Source organism: Falco biarmicus, chromosome 5 (assembly GCF_023638135.1).
Source record: "Falco biarmicus isolate bFalBia1 chromosome 5, bFalBia1.pri, whole genome shotgun sequence".
Classification (NCBI taxonomy): Eukaryota; Metazoa; Chordata; class Aves; order Falconiformes; family Falconidae; genus Falco; species Falco biarmicus.
The window spans coordinates 74,853,088-74,878,010 of NC_079292.1; the positions used below are offsets into that span (position 1 = coordinate 74,853,088).

Below are 24,923 nucleotides of genomic sequence, written 5' to 3' on the forward strand. Positions count from 1 at the left end.
TCCATGAAAGCATGTTATTCCTACATTCAGATGTTGTATTTCATGGGATGAAAGCAAACAATACAAATGGCTGATAAATTATAGGAGGACAGTATTAAAAGAATGTGTACAACCCCCCTCTGAAATGACCGGAGACTTTATGCTCTCACCCCAAGCTTTGGTATGCTCTAAACATCACCTGACATTACTGGATTAATATCTGTTGTTCATTCCTCAGAGCTCTAAATTTATTTTGCTGGCTAATTTAGTTCGCCAATTAGAAATGGATTCTGAAACTTTGTCTAATTTTTAACTTTATTCTTGTGATCCTTGAACTTTAAAGAATCAACCTTTGATGTTTGAATTGTCAAATATTTAAAGATCCTTTTAATCTTAATATTTAGTAAGCAAATTATACATGGATGGACCTAATCTTCAGCACACATCAACCCTGTTGAGTTGTGCCAATTTATACCAACAGAGGATTTATCTTGGCATAATTTCAGAAATGGTCTGAATCTTTCTTTTTGCTCTTTTCTGAGTTCCTCTGACATCTTTTGGATTACTATTTTACCAAAACTTTTAATTAGTGTTTTCTGGTGAGGGGCAATTAGCTAAATATATCAATAAACATCTCACTTATTTTCATGACCGGTCTGTATGAATTCCAGAATGAATCTTGTAGCAGCAATTACACACATGTAGTTGTATGTCTATTGTTATGGATACCACAGACCTACTAATCCACCTCCCCGAGTTTCACCCTCCACCTGCAGGTAGATGCAGGTGATGTTTTGGTTTGTTTTTCTTTTCAGAACAGGGTCACTTAATTTCCCCTCATATTTGTAAGCATTTTAATATCTCCAAAGAACAAGTAATTTTATATTGCTTTACTCAGTATAGCAACTGAAACCCTGTACAAAATCACAAACAAAATTATAAATCTTTACTGAATTTTACAATAGAAGTGAAAGGAAAAGATCATTCCCGTTAAAACTACAAACCATTATCAATTTCTTATACTTGCTTTCTTTTGAAATGAAGGACTATTCTACTGAAAGATTAAAGAAAACCAATGAGATTCTAAAAGGCATTAAGTTATTAAAGCTGTATGCCTGGGAGCACATATTTTGTACTAGTGTGGAAGAAACAAGAATGAAGGAGCTCACCAGTCTCAAAACCTTTGCACTTCATACATCTCTTTCCAGTAAGTAAATATGTTTTTAGCTCTCTGAAGCAGATCCTGTTCTTCATGTCAGCATTCCTCCTGACTTCAACTAAAGCAAGATACAGCTGTGCCTATCACATTTTGTGTGTGTATGGAATGTGATTAAAATTAAAAGGCACGACAAATATATAACACAGAAACTTGAAAATACTGAGTATATCTTGCTGATTTTTTTTTGCAGTAAGTTTTCTGTCGTGTTCATTATGACATTACAGCTATGAATTGCTTTATAGTAAGGAGGCTCCAGATAATATTAGCAACTTTGATTATAGCAAAGATAAATTAGTCTGAAAGAAATTGTGTTTTCTGTGATGTAGAAGAGCTGAGAGGGTAACGTTTTAGTTGTGTTGCATAATAATTGTGCACATAAAACTTTTTTATCCCAGTTCACTAAAGAGATACAAATGAGATAATTCCTTGGCTTATTTGTGTGTTTGAGACCTCTCTCTGTCATGGAAGGAAATGTCTCCCGGCAGAGCAATTTTCCTTTGGGAATTTTAATTAACTGAATTGGAAATAACTGCCCTCTTCTAATGCCATACAACTGATTGTAAAACTGGTGTTTTTTTTTTTTTATTTCATACAATCTGATGCCTATTTTATTTCTCTTTCACAGTTTTTATGAATGCAGCCATACCAATAGCAGCAGTTCTTGCAGTAAGATATGGGTTTTTTTACTTTTCCTTATAAAAAGGGAGAGAAAAAGAATGGGGGAGAAAAAAAGAAGGGATACCATTGTTATTGTAGGACATATTCCTCATAAAACCAGCAGATGAGACAATATGGCTCTGCCAGCTGTACAATAGAATGACACTGAAAATGGCCATTCTCAGAGCCAGTATTTCACTAGCTGTGGTTTGCACTGGTAAACACAAAAAGAAATAGAAATTTTTGCTATAAGAAAGAAAAAAAGGAATTATTGCAACTTGAAAGAAGACCCATTTTGAGAAGCTCTCATTTTGAAGGGGGTTCGGGTGGCTTTGTTTTTCTATTGTCTAGCAGTGAAAATCATTTCTGTTTCAAAGTGCAGTATAAGCCCCCATTTCATTTTGCAAGAAAGGGTACTCTGCAGTTTAAGGAGAAACAAAATTTACTTGTCTTCTGGCCAGGTTTAAATCTCAGCCTAATACACTAGAGGGACTATGGCATGCCAGTGAGTAAGGAGTCTTCATAGACCAAATTCTGAGTGCATTACTCAGAGTATGCTGACAGTGTGTAACAAAATTGGATGAAACAGGACCATAGTTCTGCATCTGTGAAAAAAAAAAACCAACTAAGATTTATTAGGTTCTTACTGATATTTCTGGGTTGTCTGTTTCCTCTAAACCCTGAGGTCAATTCTTTACAAAACTATATGCTTTGATTTTACTAAGAATTTTTTTTTTTTTTCATTCTGAAATGTGTAAATCTTTGAAATCACTGGCAAGCTTTAAAAATCTTTTTCACTTCAATAGAAGACACCTTTCAGTTTACTGGGATTCCCAGTAAATTAAGGTATATATTTAGCGGCCTTAGTTGAGCAAAATATTTTGCTTGCTGTCCTTGTCCATCTTTTTCAAGAGCCCTTATCCTGACATGCTCTTTTCCTGATGTGACAGACCTTTGTGACTTACGCATATACCAGTGAGAAGCCGCTGCAGCCCGCCCAGGCCTTTGCATCACTGTCATTATTTCACATCCTGGTGACACCACTGTTCCTGCTCTCCACTGTGGTTCGTTTTGCTGTCAAGGCTATCATAAGGTAAGTGGCCCTTCTAATTTCTCCAAGTCTTCAACACCTACGTTCAGTAACACAACTGGGAAGGTGCTGGAGAAAAAGGTTATTTCTACATGCTCACACGGCAGAGGATTAAGAGGTGGTACTCAAATGTTCAAGAATGTGAGACAAATCAGATTAACCATTTCTTTTCTCTGCAAGATACAGAAACAAGGAAATGTTCGATTTTTTAATAATTTCATCAGGTTTGGCAATTCAGAGTCAGAGCTGGACTGACCTTCCTTGGGATATGCTCCTCTTCTCATAGTGTGACCACCCACCATTGCTTTTACCTTATACTTTTCTGGGTTTTTGTCAACACAGGGATGAGAGAAGTGTGAAGTGTGAAGCTATCTAGCAAGACTGGTCCTGCTGATGCAAGGAAGAGCAACTGGCTTAACTCTGCCTCCACACAGGGTGCATTGGGCTTTCAGTGAGAATCTGGTATTGTCCTGCCTCTCATTGTCTAGCACTTGCATGGACTCTCTCTAGGAAAGAGAGTGGATGGAGGAACATTGGACACTGAAGGACCAGTTACTCAAGGAAAACTGAGCCCTACAGGACTTCTCGTATAGAGGAAATGCCATTCCCTTGAATAGCAGTAAAGAGATGCAGGAGAGGGAGCGTGACAAGGCAGACATTTGGGAGTTTCATCTGTGAGGGTTAGGGATCTGCATGGCAGGACAGCAAGGAAGTTGGCATGAAGTGGAACAGATTTAAAAAAAAAAAAGGGAAAGAAACTCATAAAATGTGTTGCTTCATCAGAAACTTGTATGTTCAGACATTTGTTTCTGCAAATAGCCCAACAAAACAACTTCCTTCATGCTGGGCTATAGAGCACTTTGTGTGTCTCAAGGGAGCTTTTGGCTGTTGCGTCAGTGGTCTATATGGAAAGAGTCATGGTCATGGGGCAGTTATGTAGACATGCACACTGCCAAAATGTCCCAAGAGGCACAAACTGACACTTGACTGGTAGCAACGTGTCAGATGCCAAGCACTAGCAGGATGTAAAGACCAAACTAACTTTTCCAGCCAGAAAATGTACTTCCTTCTTGTCAAGAGAGAGGCATGTTGATTGCATTGCTGCTGCCACTGCTTCTTTTTGGTGGCTAACAGTAGTAATGAATAGTAGTCAAGGGGACTTCAGGCTCTACAGCTGTCATTTGCCAGCACCACACTCACTTTAAAAAAAAAAAAATTAAATAGGGTTTATTTTTATCAAAGCAGCAGCAGGGCCACATGAGACATTTTCCCTAGGTTGAAAATTATTTCTGACTAGTGGAAAATCTCAAGGCTCCCTTATAAATCATCCCAGCCTCTACATCTCTGCACTATGTTTAGCATAGCCCTAATATCAAAATGGTGCGTACATTTTCCTTAACACTGCTGGCCACCCCTCAGGACATTATTTAAAGACCGTATTTGCCAAAACAAACTTTACCCTTTGGCAGACTTACTTCCTAACATCTTTCTGCCATGAACATCATGTCCTCCAAGTGAAGAATGAAGAATGCATGCTTGACCACTCCGTGACTCTATCATCAATCAAATACATGTATATGAGTATGTGCTCATTTGCGTTATGATTAAGTGCTTATATTTCAGTCAGAATCTCCATTTTATGTTAAAAAGCAGTTCTAGCACCATGAAAGCTTTTGAGGGTACCTGTCCTCATTCAAATGCAAAGTAATAGTTGATATCTTCTTAGGGAGATAATCAGAATGAGGTCTCTTACCTTCTACAAGACTGAAATTCTGATGTGGGAGTTAGACACATAAATTTTCCTTTCAAAAGAGGAGATAGGAACAGCAGAAGGAAACAATGACAAAGGAATGGCAGTGCTTTCGTGCTAACCAGTCAGTATCTCTGTGGCTTGAACATGTATTGATGATTTCACACAAAATGCTCAGAAAGGCCTGGAAACAGGACTACTTTCCCATTTGCAGATTAAAGTTCAAATCACTGATCTGAAGTGATATGACCTTCTGCTTTCTCAGGCTCTGGCTCAATGCACCTTGATTATAGTTTTTGCAAAGTAACATAGCTTCACCATGACCATGACCATGGTGCTTTTGTTCATCCCTTCCCCAGAATGATAAAGAGCCAGGTGCTGTGCAGTACTCAGTCCTGTTTGCATGCAGAGTATGCAAAAGCTGTGTTCAGGATGCACCTAGTGCGATGGCATTTTCAGAGGATGTAGGTGGATGAATGACTCATTTGTGCATCCCAGCTGTGCGTAAGCATGAGAAAGGCACAGAAGAGAGAAGCCTGGCAGGATAGAAACCATTTCCACAGAGCTCTTGTGGCACTCACATGACTAGCTCTCCTCTTCATTCCCAGCTACCCGTATGATATTTAATTATTTTCCTCTGCACTTCTTCCACATAAATAATTTTTCATTTGCCATCAGGGTGGCAGATAGTCCAAGAGGACACCAGAAGTGTCCCTTGAACTCCTTTTGGAACATTCCTGATACATCCTGCTGGCTGGACTGCACAAAAATGGAAATGTACTCCTGGAAACCTGGGTTCATTTAACTCACTGTCCTGTTTTCTTCCAAGTGTACAGAAGCTGAATGAGTTTCTCCTGAGTGATGAGATTGGAGATGACAGCTGGAGAGGTGGGGACAGCTCTGTAGCTTATGAATCCTGTAAGAAGCACACAGGACTTGTAAGTTCTGTTTTATGACACTGAATTTCAGAGTAGAGAGGCCATATAGACCCATACAAGGCCCGTGGCCTAGCTGATAGGGCTTGGGAGTTTTGGCTTCTAACCTGACTTTAATATTGTCCGGTTTTGCCTCTTCTGTGTTGGGATCTCTGTGTTTCTATGACGTGAAGGTTCCCCAAACATATTTAAGCATTGCTGAAGTGCCAGTAGTAATAAAGACCCCATAAACACCAACACATTTACACATGGTTTGAATTCATGCTTCTCAGATTTTATAAAAGGCCCAGGTGCATTTGCTGTAATTGTGGGGTTTGTACTGTATATTGCTAGTGCAACCCATCATATGTTGGGCATCTTTAGGTAGGACCAACTGCTGCTCTGGGAAATTCAGAACTGGAGGTGGGAAAACCAGCACCAAACTTTGTGAAATAGAAAATAAAAGATGCTGTTTCTGGAGTGCTAAACACATAATGAATTTGAGGAAAATTCGAGGGCAAAAATCCTCAAGGGAGATGATTTGGGGAAAGCTAATTTTTTCATTTTCATGTTTTTCTAAAGGTAGATATTTCAGCTGTTTAAAACTGATTATAGAATGTGAAGTGTGACTGAAACTTGAAGACAGCAACAGAAAGAAAGGATTAGCACAAAATAAGTTTTATTTTGAGCTGAATTAAATTAGCTTGCCAACCCAAAACAACGTCTTTCTTGTTTATCTGGGTTAACTATTATAATAAAGGAAACAAAAATGAAATTGTTTCAGCATTTATTTTGTTTCTTTTGTCCACCTTTTGCCTAGCCCTACAGAGACAGAGTCTAGATGATGGGGAGAGGGAAAAATAAAGGTAACCCAGCCATAAGGAATCACTAAGATTACACCAATTCAGCCAAATACAGTGGCGCTTACAAATACCACAGGTAGCTCTGAAAGAGCTGGCTCCACAGTCACTATTACACGTTAGCGAGGTACTCTGCACAAGCTAATTTGATAAGCTTCTTGCTCCTGCAGCTGTTCTACTTCCAGGAACCAAACTGGTAACTTTGCACGCCATTACACTTTTACTGACATAGCTTTGTCTGGAGCTACCTCAGGTAGGGCAGACTTACCTAGTGGTTTGAGGAGGCTGACAGAGCTGAAATTTGGGATGGTTATGTGTGGGAAACCAAAAATCAGGTATTTCCTGTGCTTCAGTTAAGGGTCGTTAAGGCATTACATTGTGTGCATCACAGTACAGTAGTGTGTTTTTATTATCACATATATTGAAAAGCACTGGTTTCTTCTTGTGACCTAGAATGGTGGTAAGAAAGGGAACAGATTGTTTGTTTTATAGGGAATGAAATGCTGTCCTCTTTTGAGAATTCCAGCTTTTCTCCTTTCTTCATTTCACTTTTTAGCACACCAAGGCCATCAACAGGAGGCAGCCCTTGAGGTATCAGCTTGAAAGCTATGAACAGCCAACAAGGAAGCAAACACGTCCTGTGGAGATAGATGATGTTGCAATCAAGGTGGTTTGAAAACATTGTCTCATTCTTTACACAGAGCAGGTCCTCCTGCAACGGTACTGGATAGTGCCCAGTTGCTGCTGTTCTTCCAAAGGCAAATAGTCCATTGCAAGAACAAGCCCTTAAATATATTAGCACTTTAGCTAAAAATAAAGTGAGAACTCCTCATTTTAGACCGGCTCTTTATAGTGATTCCCTGTCTTCTCAGGAAACAAAGAGGCGTAGTGAATCTAAAGGAATAAAACTCAGATAATCTGATATGTAGACATTAGTTAAGATTTTTTTAGACTTTCCCTTCATGCACTTCTCTTTCACTCTTAGAACCAAGATCAAGGCTTTTGAGTAATTTTTTTACGTTTATTATGACGTTATTTTAAGTCACATAGGCCAGCTTTTCCTCCACACACATGTTCCAAGCAAAAAATGTCCATGTCCACTGCCAGTTGTCATGTCCACTCCCAGTTGTCAACTGGGAGTATTTGGTAAAATAGCTGACAACTACCAGTACTTGGTAGAATTCAACTCAAGATCATCCCATCATCCCTTTATTACATTTCATACAGTGTGTGTGTATATATGTGTGTGTGTGTGTATAACTTTCCTTATTCACAACTTTTTCTGAGTTTGGCAATCTTTACTAACCTAACTTGCTTTTTTTTATGTGTGTGTGTGTATGAGCCTACCTCACCATGTCTATTAATCACAGATTTATTTTAGTAACATATTTTAAATCCAAACTAGGCATTCTAGGTTTTTTTCCCCTCAAGTGTTTATATATCTGACATGTGGTAATTGTTTTGTAGGTGACCAATGGATACTTTTCATGGGGAAGTGGTTTAGCTACATTGTCCAACATAAACATTCGAATCCCAACAGGTAGGATAAATGCACACCTTAAACATGAAATATGTAACATCAAATTGTTACTAATTACATTTCTTGGTTTTCTGGAAAGCACAAAATCACACATTTAGGTTTTTATAAGAAAAAATTAAGCTTAAAGATGTATACAATTTCATGAACTATATTGGTCATATAGCTGTATCATTAGCCTAAAGTACTATAAATAAAAAGTTAGATGGTTTTTATATACCTATATAGTTTATGTAGTTTTTACAATAACAGGAACAAAGTCAAGAGTAAGAATAAATATGACAAAGATGGTTGCAAAAATATTCATTATAATTTTCAACAGACAAATTAAAAAAACCAAGAGGGAGGACTTAAGACTCGTTCAAACCATGGGTCTATCTAATTCAGTATTTTGTTTCTAACAGTGTCTACCAGTGGGGGCACAGGGCAGCACTCATACGTTGTACTTCTTCTGCCATGCGTCAACATTACAGTCTCCCAGCTCACAGCTATTTTCATCTCAGAAAATTCCTTGAGCCTCATGCAGTTTGCCTGTCAAGAAATCCTCAATGATTTTCTCTTTCAGTGAATTTCTCTTTGTCCAGCTGAGGTTCTGTAATTTCTTGCAACCTCAATGTCTTTTGGCTAGGAGTTCCGCAGGGTTACAAAACATTGATTTGTTTTGTAAGACTTCCATAACAAGTGTGAAAAGTAGCAACTATGATTTTCTGTCATTATTATTGCTGTTGTTAATGATGTAGAATTCCTAACACTGCTGGCATTTAATGTTATTAGTCTTATATTTTAGTTTTGTACCCTATCAAGTGCTTAGTTTTAAAATAGGTTATTACTTTAGGCTGGCACATTTTAGATATCACAGTTATTAAGTAATCCCAAAGTCTGTATCATTTGTTTCACTGTAGCATTGTTGGCCTATACATGGATGCATACTTTGTGCTGTCCCGGTGCCTCATACACCAGCAGAAGGTCTTTGCTCCAAGGTGTTTACAATCTAAGGCCATGGGTTCATGAGCTGAGTGAGCCAGCATAATAGTTTACCTCAGTAAGACCTTAACTCCCCAGCTGGTGAGAAGCTTGCCTGGTATATGCACTAGTGAGCACAGTGAGTTCAATTAGTCTATGGGAAGACCTGAGAAGCACCATTGCCACTACAGAGTAGGACTGAAGGTAGGCAAGTGGTGGTGGGGTAAGGAGGAGTACAGCAAAGCAGAAAAGAGTAATGGATCATCTTTCAGTTGCAGTCACTTATTAGATTGGTCCAAATTTTTATGGAACCCCAGACTGAATAATCACTCCCCACTTTATATCATATGACCCTAAATAACTTCCATAAAGTAACACAGTCCCATACAGTGTATGATAATATATGTCAAAGCAATAGTCTCATTCCATTGGAGATTAGCGTATACCCATACTGCCCATTAATGTGTATTTCTATAGATTAATATGCCATTTACATAGTGGATGCTAACAAATATAACCAACTAGTTCAAGGCTTCTAGAACTGGATCGAATTGGGCCTTGTGGATCTGAATAGAATTGTGAGATTTTTCTTTATTGAAAGTGTGTTTGTTATTATTATTATTATAGGTCAGATGACAATGATTGTGGGTCAAGTTGGCTGTGGCAAGTCATCACTTCTCCTTGCTATACTGGGAGAGATGCAGACACTGGAAGGAAAAGTTCACTGGAGCAAGTATGGTTTATATAGCTAATGATTGCTGCATTTGTTTAAGAAGGAGGTAGTTGGGATTTGCTGTGAGAAATGTAAAACTCGTGTCTCAGAACTGAATGTTAGATAATTATCGTCACCCAGATCCTTTCTGGAAGGCATCACCTACAAACTTTTGAAGGATTTCCATTGCTGTTTTGTCGTGGTTCAGAGCAGGCAGAGCAGAGTGCTTCAGGAAGGGAAAGAGGCTAGTCTGGTGATTAATATATTAGCCCCAGCAAATTACCTGAATAGAAAGTGTATATTGTTCCTGTTATCAAATAGGCTTCAGTGCTCACTATAATTGAAGTCAGAATTGTTATGCTGCTGCTGTGCACACCAGTGAAAGCACGACAGGCTAGAGCTTCTTCAGTCGAGTGGTACGTGTAGGGTACTAGCATACAGGAAAGGCTGTCTGTATTTCCCACTCAGTGATGTTGCTGCTAGATATAATAACACATTAGCAGTGCTTTTTCCCATCCCTGGTATCTGCTCAAGCCTTGCGTATGGAAGACAGTGTTACTCTTCACAGTAATATGTTCAGAAAGCAGCCTGAGGACACCGAATACCTAAAGAGTAAAGGCTCTGATGAAGCTGTTGCTGAAAAGGGAACTGCCAGTGAGGTCAGGCCTTGGGATTCACACGGACTCAGACCAAGTGAATGAAAACTTCCTACAGAAACTAAGTGGGACAGCAACCACTCTTCCAGCCTAGGCAGAGAAGATGCTGCAGAAGGGATGTGTTGTAACCCCAAGACTTGTTCTTTGATTTTAAAGATCAGCCCTGTTTCCTTTAAAACTAGCTTTTTGAGTTGAAAGGGTGGGTTTTGTTACAAAGATCAATATTTTGTTGCCCCATCCCTTGACTAGTAACCTCCTTTGTCATCTTCTTCTTACAGCAGTGTTGCAAGCTGGATATTTTTGCTTTTCTTGTGCTAGTATGCGTGGCATTTTTTGTTCTCTAGCTATATTTCATTGTCTGCTATTCTAAATGTATGATCTCACTGGAGTAGCAGGTACAGTTGGAGCCAAGGCAAGACTAACTTTAGTTTAATTATATATGAGTTCAAGCTTTGAGGGAAGAATAATATGTGATTTACCACAGTTAATTTCTTTGAGACATATAATGAAAATTTTGACATGACCGTCAGGCATTTTTTCTCTGATTTGTTTAAGAAAATACAAGGAGTGAGTAGAGTTAACCTTGAAATTATTCTCACAATTGTTTTCAAAGATGTATTTGAGAAAGACTCCAGTTTGTTTTAGAACAATGGAATCTTAAGAGGACTAGAGAAAATGAGAAATCATAGAAAGGCACTAGAGAAGGTTCATGAAATACTTTTTAAGTTTCACATTGTTCAAGAGAGATTAATATCGTCAGTTGATTAGCAGTGCGTACATAACCAGGCAACTCAGGCTCTAGCAAGCATCTCAGACTTTACTGAGTGACTTTTTTTGATTGAAAACTATAATTTGGTGCTGTGATATAGCTGATGCAAACATGGCTATGTTTTGCTGATAATTTCAGACTGCCTGACAGACAGATGAATACAGAAGGACACTTCAGGTATTTAACTAAGTGGATCCTATATTTTACAAAACCGTAAAAAAGGTCCTATTTACTCTCTTAAATCCATTTCCGTATGATTTTACATGCATGACTAACGCAGCTACTCATCCAGGGATGAAATGCAGGCTAGTTGAATTCCCCAACAATTTCAGGTATAACCACACAGTAACAGTACTGATGGGTAACATTTCAGCCCCAGTTATATAGGTGTAAACCTGAAATGCATCATTGTGAAAGCCCATCATGGGGCTTGAATACCCTGTTGTGGTTGTGGTTGACTGCAGTGAGAGCTGTATGACCTGCTGCCAGGGTTGTCACTGGTTTGGGATCTTAGGGAAAGAAAGCATGTTAGTGTATCTTTCGGTAAGAGATCTTGGCCAGGGCAGATCTGATGGGCCACATCTCAATTCTTCCCCCTTACATGAAACATGCCTCAGATACATTACAAACCTTAGACAACAAGCTGGCTTTTTGTTTTCCCATTGAGCAATCAGCTGGAGAGATTCCCCTAAACATTGAAGCATGAGGTTATCTGGATAAGGCTAAGCCTGTTTCAGATCTGAGTTATTAAGTCTATACGGGGGCAGATGTGGGGAATATGCAGAGACATGTATTCCCTTCATCCACACCAAGACAAAGAGTCAGAACCATCTTCTCAGATCACCAAGAAAAGAAGAGTGGCTAAGGGGAAGCTCTTCACTTGGTATACATTTTCTGTACATTGAATGGGTTTCCATGCAAGCAGTTTTTGTGTAATAAGTGAAGAGCATGGGAAACACAAGAATTATGAAATAGATCCACCCAGATGGCCTGTTCCACCCTCAAACTATGGAAGGCTTCAAGAAAAATTAGGACAAGTCAGTGCTCCCCTCAGAACGGTTGCCAAGTACAACTGCTTACCAAAAGGTTGCAACCACAGGCGCTCATAGAAAACACTGAAGGGATAAATGATTGGCCAGATAAACTTCAGTAGCCAAAGTTAGCATATCTGTTAGTGCTTCTGTGCTGCTATGGCTGGTTGCAGGGTTGGGAAGAAATTCCTCCAAACTGCTGGGTAGAATTTATGTAGATGCTCGGTCCTTGTCTTGCCTCAAATTTCTTGCCTTATTAGAAGAAATGGTTCGTTCTGCCATTACATGGTATCCCAGAGACTTTGTATCTCTTTATTCTCCTCCCTTTCTGTTTTGTAGGCTGAAGGAATCTGGGCCTGGTTAGAAATGCATTAGTCTATTTTAAAATGTCCAGAGTTAGAATAAAAGTTGTCCAAATTTCAACAAGATCTCCTTTTTACTTTTCCTTAAAACCTTGATTTTAATTAGTTTCTGTATTATTTCATCTTATATATCCAAAATATTACAAAAATGACTAAACAATCTAATCAGTTTGGCCTTTCCTACCATTTCAGACCTGAACTTACCATGGCCCATTTTGAGGAATATGTATATTTTATAGTACAGATTAAAAATCAGTATAAATAGGCACATTTCAATAAATAAAGAAATTAGAGTGAAGATTGCTAATCCCAGTGGGCAAACAAAATATTCTTTATAGAAACCTCAGGAGCTTCAGTTTTAGCCCACTCCCATGCCCTGCAATAGCACCGCTATTTCAGATTCAGTAGGGTAATAAAGTGCAAGACCAAATACTTAATCCCCTTATTTATGAAGGCCCCAGCTCAATAAAGGTCTTATATGTATTTATTCATAGGAGTATTAATGAACATGGATTCTCACAGAAACCTCACTCATAATTTGGGAGAATTAAAGTGTATTTGTCAAACTAAGCATTGAGTGAAATTTTTATCCTAGGATGAGTTTAAGAAGCTGAGATCCTAAAATTAACACTTGCTCATTCACATACTATATTTGATTATAATGACAAGCATATTAAATCTGGTATGAAATTGCAAGGGGTCTTGCAAGGCTTGTGCCCAGTTTTTATTAAATTTTATTTCAGAGGGCTCTCCCAAACATATACATGAAAGCATTATCCCTTTCTACAATTACAATTACAATTGCAATACTCTGCTGATAAAAAAATCAAGGTTTTTTAATAGAGGAAAACTGGCTTTTCTTCTTTGTTTGGTTTGACCTAATTTCTGACCTCTTTTTAATGTCTCATTAGACTCCATCTTTTGCTTTCTTGTAACTTTTTTCCATTGTAGAGAAGACTGGAAGCTTCTGCTGAATGAAGGACCAATTCTGGTGAAGCAATGCCTGGTTTGAGCCTCAATTTATGGTGCTCTGACCCTTCTGAGATAACCAATAGGGCTTATTCACCTCTGATGTAATATCTTCTCTGGTCATCGGTGCACGAAGGAAATACACTGATTGTGCACTTTAGGAGGCATGAATTACCAAAGTTCTTAGACAGCTGATGTGCAGCACAGAAATCAATGTCTCAGTTCTGGCATTTTGGGGAGATGCTTAATACATGAGTCTGGCATTACAAGGGCTCTGCTATTAGAATTTTTATGCCCTTTGCTAGACTTGGATCCTGTGTTTATGAGTACAGCTGCAGTTACTGGTATCCCAGCAGGAAAGCAGACATTTCTGTCTCAGCAGTAAAATATTTCATCTGGAGGATTCATGGGCTTGAGAGGGGAGGATTTGTTTGCTTGGCTTTTTTTAAGTCAGGCAAATAATACATCAGTATCAGTTTCTAGTCCCTCCTAATGCTTGTTTCCATTTACCAGGCATAAACTTACTCTTTTATGTTTCGCACTTTGCAGTGATGTGTCACCATGCCTGGTCATAAGCATCATCGCTGGTCCAGAACTGCTTTGACTACCACACCATGCCCTCAACACTGTTAATAAGTCAATTAAAAAACAGAGGGAGCTGCAAAATCATTCATATTATTACTGCCATTGCACGTTCTTCATAATGTACTTCAGGCATATGATCCTTAAGAAGTGGAGGTTGACAAGGAAAGCCTAGGTGTTGTAGTGGCATGCATGGCTTGATGCAGTTTTGGTGCTATAAACAGGCTCAAAACCTGTTCTGATTCAAAAGTGTGTCTGCAAAGCTTGTCTTTGCTCCAGGGGAAATTTGACATTAGTTACCAACTTTTGCAGGTCATTGGCAGAACTGTGTGGAGAAACTAACTTATTGCTTGTCAACCTTTTATATACCCAGGCAATATCAATAATTTCATTTTTAATAGGTTTTACAATAGACCTTTCATTTTTATTACATTTTCTAGCAACATAACTTGCCCGTTTAACCACTATGCCCTATAGATTTGAAACTGTTGTATTTAGAAGTTATATGCTTTTACTTAGACCTTGTTTATTTTCCCTTTAAGAACAAAAAACCCAAAGTGATGAAGAGTTCTTAAAATACGTACCTAACTCCAGTTTCCCTGTATGTAAAAATAGCATAAAATGTTATTCTCTGTATTTCCTGCTTACTAAATGACATTTACCATAACTTACAGTGTAAATGAAACTGAACCTTCTTTTGAAGCATCCAGAAGGTATTATTTCTGTTTTTAGTGTATCATAATACACTCATTCATTTCTTCAGAATTTCCTCAAACCTTCATCTTTGTACCCTTCAGCCATCTCCATTTTCTTACCATGTCAATAATCACTTACCGTAGGATTAACTGACAGATTGTGCTAGTGGATCCCAATCTTCTCCAGCCATTGTACCACTACCTCAGTCTTGTCTGAAAGACGTTCAGAGCTCCCAGCTCCCATTTGACACCACTGGGAGTTTAGTGTGCTCCATATCTTGCAAGACAGGGTCTCTAGATATAAGACATTGTTACATGTACCCTCCCATGTGTTTGCACATTTTCTGATCAGCAGTGGGTTTTGTGTTGCTCGTACCCCAGCTTGGTGGCTGCGTGGTGAAGCAGGGCACACAGTCTGCAGAGGGAGCTGGCTGCCCTCCAGCTGAAGTCAAGCAGTGACTCCATGCTTGGCTTCAGGGAAAGGGCCTGCAGGTTGCAAAGAAGGACAAGCTAAACTAAAATCGTGTCATACATGATAGAGAAGTAGTGGCACACATAGCTGTGGTTGGGAGCCACACCATGATTTGCTACCTGAAAATCCTGAGGACATAGTTCATACTAGTACGTACTGAACTGCTAAAACTCCTAAAATTTTGGGGATAGTACTGACTGCTTCTAACCAGCTATTTCTCATACGCTAGCACCCTCTCTCTCAATAGGAAATCCTAGTTGTTTACGTACAAAACTATATTCAATGTTTAGTTGGAAGCAATACCATCAAAGAGACTGAGAAGGAAGATAAGTGTTCAGATCCACAAGCTGGTACCAGTTCACACCTCCTGCCTCACATGTCTCGGGCATCTCAGAAGAATGTCTTAAATTACATGACCTTTTTTGCTGCTGTACACAGGGAAAACAGCCAGAAGTAAAGAACATTCTTACTCCTATTGTACACATGCCATTAGCTATTTAGACGCATTTAAAGTATGTCTAAAAAATGCTTGGGAAACTGTAATGATTCCTTCCCAATCTGTATTAACTGCCCTCTTTCTCAATATCATGTTAGTCCATTGAGAGACTAATAGACTTAAAGGAAAAAAATTTTTCACGTGTATGGCCATGTAAAATAATCTAAAACTTCAGAAAGCAGCAAGTCAAGTGTATGATGCCATTTTCTCTACCTGTTTTGACGTTAGAGAAAAAAATAATTAACTATTCTTGTGAGAATGCAATAACTTTGATTATTTATAATTTGCCTTTGGATTGAAATTGCAGTTGCTAGATCGAGATAGGTACCAGCCATTCATAGTAGAATAGAATATAACCTAGAGTATAGATTTTGCCATCAGGGGAGAGAGTGGGTGTTGTTCTAACAAAAACATCTGATCTAAAATTCTTCCCTTCACTTTTGTAACAGTTGCTTTGCCTATATGTTTCCCCTGTATTTTTACAAATGCATATTCATGTACTTAATTTTAAAAAACCTGATTCTCAGACATCTCATAATGTGGGTGCTTTGTTTTTTACTAATGCTCTTTATCTGTCTACAGTAGAAACAGATACTCGGTGGCTTATGCAGCGCAGAAGCCGTGGCTGCTGAATGCAACCGTGGAGGAGAACATTATCTTTGGAAGCCCGTTTAATAAACAGAGGTAAATATCACTACCCTTGCAAAAACACCTAGCAGCTTCTTTTAAAGATGTTTTTGTCTTCTCCTCCTGGAGAAATTTTGTAAATTCTGAAAAATACCAATGCACGTTAACCCTGGGGTGGATTTAGCTAACCTGTCTTCAGCCATTTCAAAGGAAGATTTCTGTCTTAAATTAGTCTTTCAAGGCTCCCCCTCTAACCAGGGTGCATGTCTAAGATATTTGTGAGAAATCACACAGCAGCAGGGGCTCTCCATGGAATACAGCAGAAGCCATATGTGTATTTTTCAAGCAGCTAAAGTTAGGTGAGATGAATCCCATCTTTGGATACTACTGGCGTATTTTTGTTTTGTTTAATGGAGCCTGAGGCTGCCAGATGACTCTGGAAATAGGGATTCTAGGCATGTTTCCACTGAGTTTATGTGCTAATCCTGCTGTGATCAAGTTACTGGAGCAGCCACTTTACAAAAACACTGCACGTATGAAGATGAGGTGCCTCACAGAGATAACCTTAATTCTTCCTTTAGAAATAAGGAGAAGGGAGTGTGAAAGCTGAGGTGCACAGCTTCTTGTTGTGCCTATCCAGCACTTGCTTCTTGTGCCTTTCTAAAAGGTCAGCTGACAAATACTGTGGAAAAAGTGATGACTTAAGGAAAACTGCTGGTGTTTTCAAAGGCAATACTCTCTTTGGTTTAAGTTATTAAAAATACATCCCATTCCCCTCATGTATGTATGTATAAGATGTATGACTCCATTCCCACTTAATAAAACTTAGCAATAACCAAATATCTCAAAATCCAGATAAGCATCTAAAATTTAAGGGACCAGATTCTTCCGCTACTGCATCCATCAGCCTAACTTCACTTATATCAAAGGAGCAAGGCTGAATTCCACCATTCAAATCATCTGATCCCAGCTGCTTATCAGCAGATTATCTGCAATACCCCACAGACCCAGGAATCTCACAGCAAACTGCAAAGTTGTGCAAGCAGTTTCCTGGTTCTGGCAAGATCAGAAGCACTGTAAGGATCCTTTGTCCTGTAATATCACACTGAAGTAACTGAAGAGGCACCTAAAGGGGGAAGAATAATAACTCAGGAAATGGCTTCAAATACTCCAGAGTTCAGCAAAACAGCTCCATGATAGGGAGGAATATACTTAATAATTTATGTAATTGAATCTTTCAAAAGTAGGCTTGCCAATGAAGATCTCTAATAAATACGTGATTTTTCACAATGCTTAGTTTACAACGCTCCATGATTAGTTGCTGAATAATCATATTGCCCTAATTATTTTTTCAATTATCCAACTGTCACAGAGCCATAATAACTTAGCGGTAAATTTGAGCTGGACGTTTTTGTGTTAGCAAAGTAAGTGACTGGTTAAATAATTGTGGTGACTATATTGTTTTTACAGGTACAAAGCTGTAACAGATGCGTGCTCTCTGCAGCCTGACATTGACTTACTACCATTTGGCGATCAGACAGAAATTGGAGAAAGGGTAAATAATATGAATGCTTTTATGTCTGCTTAGCCTATGTATTAAGAAAGCCCTGTCTGGAGACACTCAGGCAAATCTAGTCTGTATTGGCTGCCAGCCTGCTAAATAGTCACAATTCACATGGGCTTACTGAAAAAAAAAAAAAAATTGAACACTTTTTTCCTTCTTCAGCTGTTTCTCAAATAAGATTTTTTGATCAAAGTCTGTATTTGGCTTGCAGAATTTGATGTTAGTATTGGTTGCATTTGTCAGTCTAAACAGCCTGCTGTGCTTTACAGAAGCTCTTCATGATTTACACTTACGCATGATTAGTTGCTGAACATTTTTTTTCCTTCTGACATTATATGAGGATTATGCTTGTTTATCAACAGGATTAGCATTTTAACAAAGCTTTTTATTTTTATTGGAATGCTGTATAATTGTAAAAAATCACATTTTCAAAGTTCTATCATAATGTTTATTCAAAGATGCATATTTCTCATCCATTATACTCATTAGGGGATTAATTTAAGTGGCGGCCAACGACAGAGAATCTGTGTAGCTCGAGCACTCTATCAGAACACCAACATTGTCTTCTTGGTAAGATTTTTCTTTTTCACATGGAGCATGGAAAGTTAGTAATAAAACTGCCATTCCTTATATTTAGCTTTAGAAAGATCTATGTTAGATTTAGAAAACTACAGGGACTTGTATTCAACTCCAAATCCAAATTATAGAGCTAGGAAATAAACATCCACCAGAGGCAGCATCAAAACATACTGGGAGACTGATCAAGGCGGAATTTCCTGCAAAGACCAACACTGGAAGAGTAGAACAGATTGTCTGCCTTGTGCTCACTCTCAGTGATGACCTACTTTTGACACAGTCCCACTGAAATCAGCAGGACTTCTGATAAGGAAAAGCACCATAATGCAACTACTTGTGAGCGATGAACAGACTGAGGGCTCAGCACTCTCCTGCAGAGTGCTGCAGATTTGGACAGACTTTCCCTTCTCTGTTACTAATTTCAAAGCATGCCAGGAATTTCAGGAGGCTACTGCTCATCAAGGGGCTATTTAAGCCTCTTCAAAATTGATCAGGGGCTTCTGTTCTTAAAGAAAATGTGTTTGTATATTAATATCCTTATCTGAATGTTGTCTTGTTGCTAGCCACACTCACTCAAAGTGAAGACCAAGCACATTTGCAGTTTACTTTGGGGTAAATTAGAACAGCCCCTAATTCTGCTTTAAATTTCCTGTGCCAGTTTCCCATCAAATTAAGCCCATGGGAAATTTCAGTTCCAGTGTTCCTGATCAGGATTAGTCCACCCTGTCAGTGTGGCACCAGCACTGCACACATCTAGGTACAAAAAATTAACTGAGTCCATTGCTATGAACAGAGGAGCCATGGATTCTAGCTCACTGTTTCATAGTGCAGCCCTCTGACTAGGTCTTGGTCATTAGAGAGAGACAAAATGTTAGTAATAGCAGATGCTTTCTATTATTATTAAAAAAAAACAAAACAAAACAAAACAAAAACAAAAAAACAACTCTAGAAAGAAATAAAACTAATTATGGTATCCTGACCTAATATTTTTAAATTTGATCTGATTACAGGATGACCCATTCTCTGCGCTGGACATTCACTTAAGTGATCATTTAATGCAGGAAGGGATTTTGAAGTTTCTGCAAGAAGACAAGAGGACTCTTGTTCTGGTGACACATAAGTTACAATATCTACCACATGCTGACTGGGTAAGAGAAGAGATACCATGATGCAGGTTTGTTGATAATGAACGTACACGTGAAGTTAGCACCACATTTAATGAGATCACTGCTTTTCTCTGTAACAAGAGTCCCTCCTTCTTAGTGCCCTATGTCATGTGGCTAACTGCCACTTTACATAATACCAATTTTATAGTAGAAGGAACAATTTTATCTTTACATTATTTGTGTAGGTTTTTTGATTGAAAGCCACCAGAGAATTATTATTTAATTGCAGATATGACTATTACTAATTATGTCTCATCGATGCTTTTTACAAGTACAGGTAAGCATGGCCTATAGAAGTTTCAGTTTATGAGCTGCGTCAACAAACGTAAGAAGTTATTAATAAAATATTGAATAAAATTAACACTGAAATTTGCAGAATGGTAATCTCACCGATACTGAGACATGTCTTGCACGAATCAAGTCAGTGATTATGGCATCTATGTTCCTAAGCAGACCTATTGGATGCTTTCTTCCCTAGATCATAGCAATGAAGGATGGAATGGTACTTAGAGAAGGGACACTAAAGGATATCCAAAACAATGATATTGAGCTATATGAACACTGGAAAACTTTGATGAATCGCCAAGATCAAGAATTGGAAAAGGTAAGTAGGAGCATGTGGGCAAGGATGACCTTTCTCAAAAGAAAAATTTTTCAGTTAATTTCTAAAAAACCCAAGCCATGTCAGAAACCAAGTATTAAACTAGATATTAGGGAGAAAAACACAGGACTAAAATAGATTTAGGAAGTATGTAGTATATCCATCATGGGTCATTTGTTAGAACACGTCAAGCAAACATACTCTTGAAATGTGGTACACAACTGATCCTTTGCTAGGGCAAGGGATGGACTAAGAGACATCCTAAAGTATCTCTTAGCCTTTTATTATGTTATTTCCATGAGCATTTAGGATTCTCTAAAGGCTATTTTTTAAGTCTTTATCATTCCGGAAGAGAGAATGAAAGAACGGATGAAAGAGAAGGAAGGACATGGACAAAGGAGGATTTTCTGAAGGATAATCTATGCTTTTGCATCCTGTGAACTAAAAGATCCGAATACAGACTCTTTGAGGTTGCTGTTGGTGCTACTACAGTGGCAGACAGTTAAACTCTCAAATTAAGAAATAAGTTCTTTTATGACAGGATATGGAAGCTGACCAGACTACTCTTGAGAGAAAAACCCTTAGAAGGGCCATGTATCCCAGAGAATCCAAATCACAACTGGAAGACGAAGATGAAGGTATGTTTTAGCATTTCACTTTATTTACTCTATTACCATGCTTCATTGCCTTTCCACTTGAATATCTGGCAGTTCTTAGCAACAAAGTATGAAGTTGTTGATGACACTTGGTAATAACAGTGGAAAGAACAACACTTCAACCTGTTTATAATGTGACTTGTTTAAGGGATTCTCCAAATATTTCTCTATACATTGTACAGGGATAAGGGTGTACCAAAACAAGGTTTTTTCTAACTCATACTGGCTGGAGGTATTGAGGGGTGAGATAGCAGTAAAACAACAGTAAGAATTGTAATTAAAGAAAATTGCAGTAGATCTGCCTAGTCATTGTCACAATAATGTTAGATCAGCTATAGCCCTATCCCTCATGAGATACCTGGGAATGTTCTGTGCTGGACTTTTGAAATATCATGTGATCAGACTTGTAGTTATTTTCAATTCCTTTTTGGATATGGAGTTAACCTGCTATTTTTCTAGCTGAGACTGTTTATGGGAGAAGCTTTAGGCTTTGTTCTCAAGCTTAGCTTCTGGTTCCCCCCAGGTGTTGATGCTTTTAGTGGTGCAGATTCAGATTCACGATACTTTTAAAGTGGGGTGGGGGGGAGAATGGTTGGATATTGGCAGCTGGCAATAAGACCCATCAAGAACATCCCTGGGATGCTAGACGAGGCCTAAAGGGAGTAGTCAGCCCTGGCAAGCAGTAAGGTTGAGCCAGGGAAGAGAAGGGAACTGCAGGCTTTACCTTAACTCAACAGGAGCACTAATTGCAATCGTCATGGTGATGTTGACTGGAGTGATTGCAGAATGCACACTGGCTATTAACAGGCTCTTTGTTGCTACCTTGTGTTTCATCTGACAATGCTCATGATGGATTGTCATCTTAAGTCATAGGTCTGTAGGTCCTGGATTGCTCCATTTTGAAGAGACTCCCAATCACTGTACAATAGGCAGATCTCGGCCCCAAAGCCCTTCAGATGGAAATACTGTGTTGGTTTCATACTTCTTCGGCAGAGCTGGGCAGAACACCTCTTATTAGTTGCAGTCATCAGTACACTTTATCAGTTAAATTCTTGGATGAATTTGAATTGAGGTCATTCCTGAGCCCTTCCTTTTGGCCTGTGCAAGAAAACCTTGCCAAAACCCTGGATCTTCTTTGTAGGGTATAGAAAACACGGGGGAGGAAAGACATGCCCATATAGTCCACAGAATGCCTGCAAAAAGCAGACATCATTCAGATAAAAAACCACATATCAGTAACTTCAGGACAGAAATATAACCTAACATTGCATTCTAGGTCATCCGTACTTATTATGTGGTCTAGGGAATGTACAACAAATCTCTGTGTCCCAAAAAGTGTAGAATTTCAACTTTCAAGAAATCACTAATTCATTTTAATGTTCAAAATCAGCAATGAGTGGAAATGCTGTTAGTTCAGGGCTGTCAAGAGCAGGTCAACATTTCTTTTCCATAAGTGTGGCCTGCAAAGCTGTGAGATGCATATTCTTCCTGCCTAGGGAAAAAAAAATTAAATGTCATGTTTGTGCACCTATGAAATACATATTTCCCATAGCAGAAGTCTTCCACCAATTATATTTCAGTATAATGTGAACAATTATTACTTTATCATAGAAAAAAACTTTAGTATTCTGGAATTAAGGGGAAATTTAACTCTTTCATGCAACAGATGACGGATCCTCTGGATGCAAAGATTTGGAGAACTTTCTAGAATCTCCCATGTGACCCAAGGTGCTCTGCTGACTATACAATAAAAGCAGCTGAACAGCTTGGGAAAGGCCTAGTCTTTACTATAAATAGGCGGTACTGAAGACCTGATTTACAAAAATATATTATTAACAGAACTGTAACAAGTCAAAGACTGACAGTTTATAGAGTTGCTCAAAGAGCACAGGGGAAGTCTTACAAAAATATGTCTGAAGTGTTTGCTGTTTTTAAATGAAAAATTGAATTTTGATGTTAAAATTAAACTTCAAAAAAAGTAAACCAAATCCAGTAAACCCAGGTATAATTCTTAGCACTGAATCCAAGCTAACTTGATCAAATGTCTGAGTCACAGAGGAAGAAGAGGAAGAAGATGAAGATGATAATATGTCAACTGTCTTGAGGCTCAGGACAAAGATGCCTTGGAAAACCTGCTGGAGATATCTAACCTCTGGAGGATTTTTCTTGCTCTTTCTGATGATTTTCTCAAAGTTGTTGAAACACTCAGTTATAGTGGCCATAGATTACTGGCTTGCTACGTGGACATCCATGGACAATGTAAATGAAGTCAAGAACGCTGATGATGTTAACAGCACAAATAAGGTGGGCCATATCTTGGAGCTTGACAGGGAAAAAAAGAAACAAATTTCTAAAGCAATTATTTGCTGTTCATCTAGAAGCCAGCTAGATTAGAAAGACAGATATAGTAGGATTTATTATTATATAGGATGGATGAATTGTTCATGCTAAAACAAAAAACAACTCAAATTTTATCAAAATTTTCAAACATGCAAAACTGAAACAGAAACATGTTTGAGGTCAGAAAAATGATTGACCTTTTAAAGGAAGGAATCTCATACTAAACTTTTCCATCTGGATTTTTTAACACCTAAGTCAATGACCCCATTTTCCTAAGTACTGACTGTCCAGTAATGTCCTGCCAGGGAAAAAAAAAAAAAAAAAAAAAGAAAAAAAGTTTTCAAATGTACTACTCAAATACAATCTGCTTATAGCTGTAAATTGGACTCATATAGAAATATCTCACTGGAATTCGCTTAGTAAACTTTCAGAAGACTTCAATGTTTTATAGCCCTGGCAGATTAGTTTAGGATTTGCTCTGGGAATTTTAGTGGTGCTTGGACTTAATAAAATGGAACTTTCCAACATCTCTCAAATGCTTTAATTCTTGAGAGGTTCTGCTTTGGTTGTCTGAGTTTCTTGGCTAACAGTTTGCATACTTTTGTATTTGTCCAGATAGTTTGTCTTCCCAGTTCTATGTACTATCACTTCAGGGTCTTGAAGGGTACTCACCAGTAGGCTGAGGAATCTTAGAACTGCCAGATCTTCTAATTATGTGAACTTAATTAATTACAGTTCCATCATAGTTCTTTTATTTCCCAAAGATTACACTTATATAATTCTGTACTATAAGTGACGTGACATGCTAGCTGATTGGTACCAGGTACCCTGGGAACTTCCCAGCAGAAAAGAGAAATAGGTGTTTATTTCTAGGACTGATGTATTTGTCATTTTATTAGACTTATCATGTAGCTGTCTTCAGCATCCTCTCTGGAGCTGGGATTGTCCTTTGTCTCATCACATCTCTGACTGTGGAGTGGATGGGCCTCACAGCAGCCAAGAACCTACACCATAATCTCCTCAACAAGATCATCCTTGGACCAATCAGGTACGGAAGAATAATGTTCCTCCTGAAAAGGCACATGGCCAAAACCTGGCCTCTTTCTAACTGGGAAGATACTCATCTGGAAAAGCTTTTATTTGCCCTGTTTCCTTCAAGACATCAAAAAGTGAAAATAAGCAGTGAGGCAATCAGGAGAAAAAAGTTTCATCTTGGAACATGTGAAATTCTGCCCCTTTTTTTATCTGTCTGAAATGTGTCAGACAGCTGGCACCCCCTTCAAGGCTGGGGTGTCAAGGACAGCTCTAGTTGCAGTCCCAGCTCCAAGACACCCAGCTCCACCTCCAAGCAACAGGCATAGTGTCAAACTATGTGGACACCAGGCTTCTACAGATGGCCAGGAGCAAGTTCTGTGCACGATAACCACAGTCTTTCACAGGCAGCAGGACAGCCAAAAGGATGCTTGCATAACAAATAGTTATCATGGTGCTCTCATGAAACAACTGAGTCCTGGTGGCCAGTACTATGTAGGAGGTTGAGTAGCAGCCAGGGACAGGCTATGTTCTTTGGAAGGGATCTTAAATCTTCAGGGAGTGTGGATGAAAGAGCAAGAGGCTAGACGGTAAGCCGAGGGTGGGTGGGGGGTGGGGGAATGCCAAGAGAAGCATTTAGATAGTCAG

At 38.6% G+C, this 24,923-nt stretch overlaps 1 protein-coding gene across 7 annotated transcripts in view; it reads left to right on the plus strand.

Annotated features, from left to right (window-relative positions):
- ABCC9 (ATP binding cassette subfamily C member 9) overlaps nt 1–24,923 on the plus strand; it is a 74,482-nt gene that overhangs the window by 27,637 nt on the left and 21,922 nt on the right. For 3 of the 7 annotated variants that reach the window (XM_056340613.1, XM_056340616.1, XM_056340614.1), the window contains 17 exons: nt 1,024–1,186; nt 1,824–1,864; nt 2,806–2,948; nt 5,525–5,633; nt 7,026–7,136; nt 7,937–8,009; nt 9,597–9,702; nt 11,245–11,283; nt 14,725–14,763; nt 16,296–16,397; nt 17,811–17,895; nt 18,394–18,474; nt 19,491–19,628; nt 20,125–20,250; nt 20,789–20,885; nt 22,960–23,207; nt 24,143–24,291. In XM_056340613.1, coding sequence (XP_056196588.1) covers nt 1,024–1,186; nt 1,824–1,864; nt 2,806–2,948; nt 5,525–5,633; nt 7,026–7,136; nt 7,937–8,009; nt 9,597–9,702; nt 11,245–11,283; nt 14,725–14,763; nt 16,296–16,397; nt 17,811–17,895; nt 18,394–18,474; nt 19,491–19,628; nt 20,125–20,250; nt 20,789–20,885; nt 22,960–23,207; nt 24,143–24,291 — 1,850 coding nt within the window. The remainder of the gene's footprint in view (nt 1–1,023; nt 1,187–1,823; nt 1,865–2,805; nt 2,949–5,524; nt 5,634–7,025; nt 7,137–7,936; nt 8,010–9,596; nt 9,703–11,244; nt 11,284–14,724; nt 14,764–16,295; nt 16,398–17,810; nt 17,896–18,393; nt 18,475–19,490; nt 19,629–20,124; nt 20,251–20,788; nt 20,886–22,959; nt 23,208–24,142; nt 24,292–24,923) is intronic. The other 4 variants (XM_056340617.1, XM_056340618.1, XM_056340619.1 and 1 more) reach the window with 4 other exon arrangements.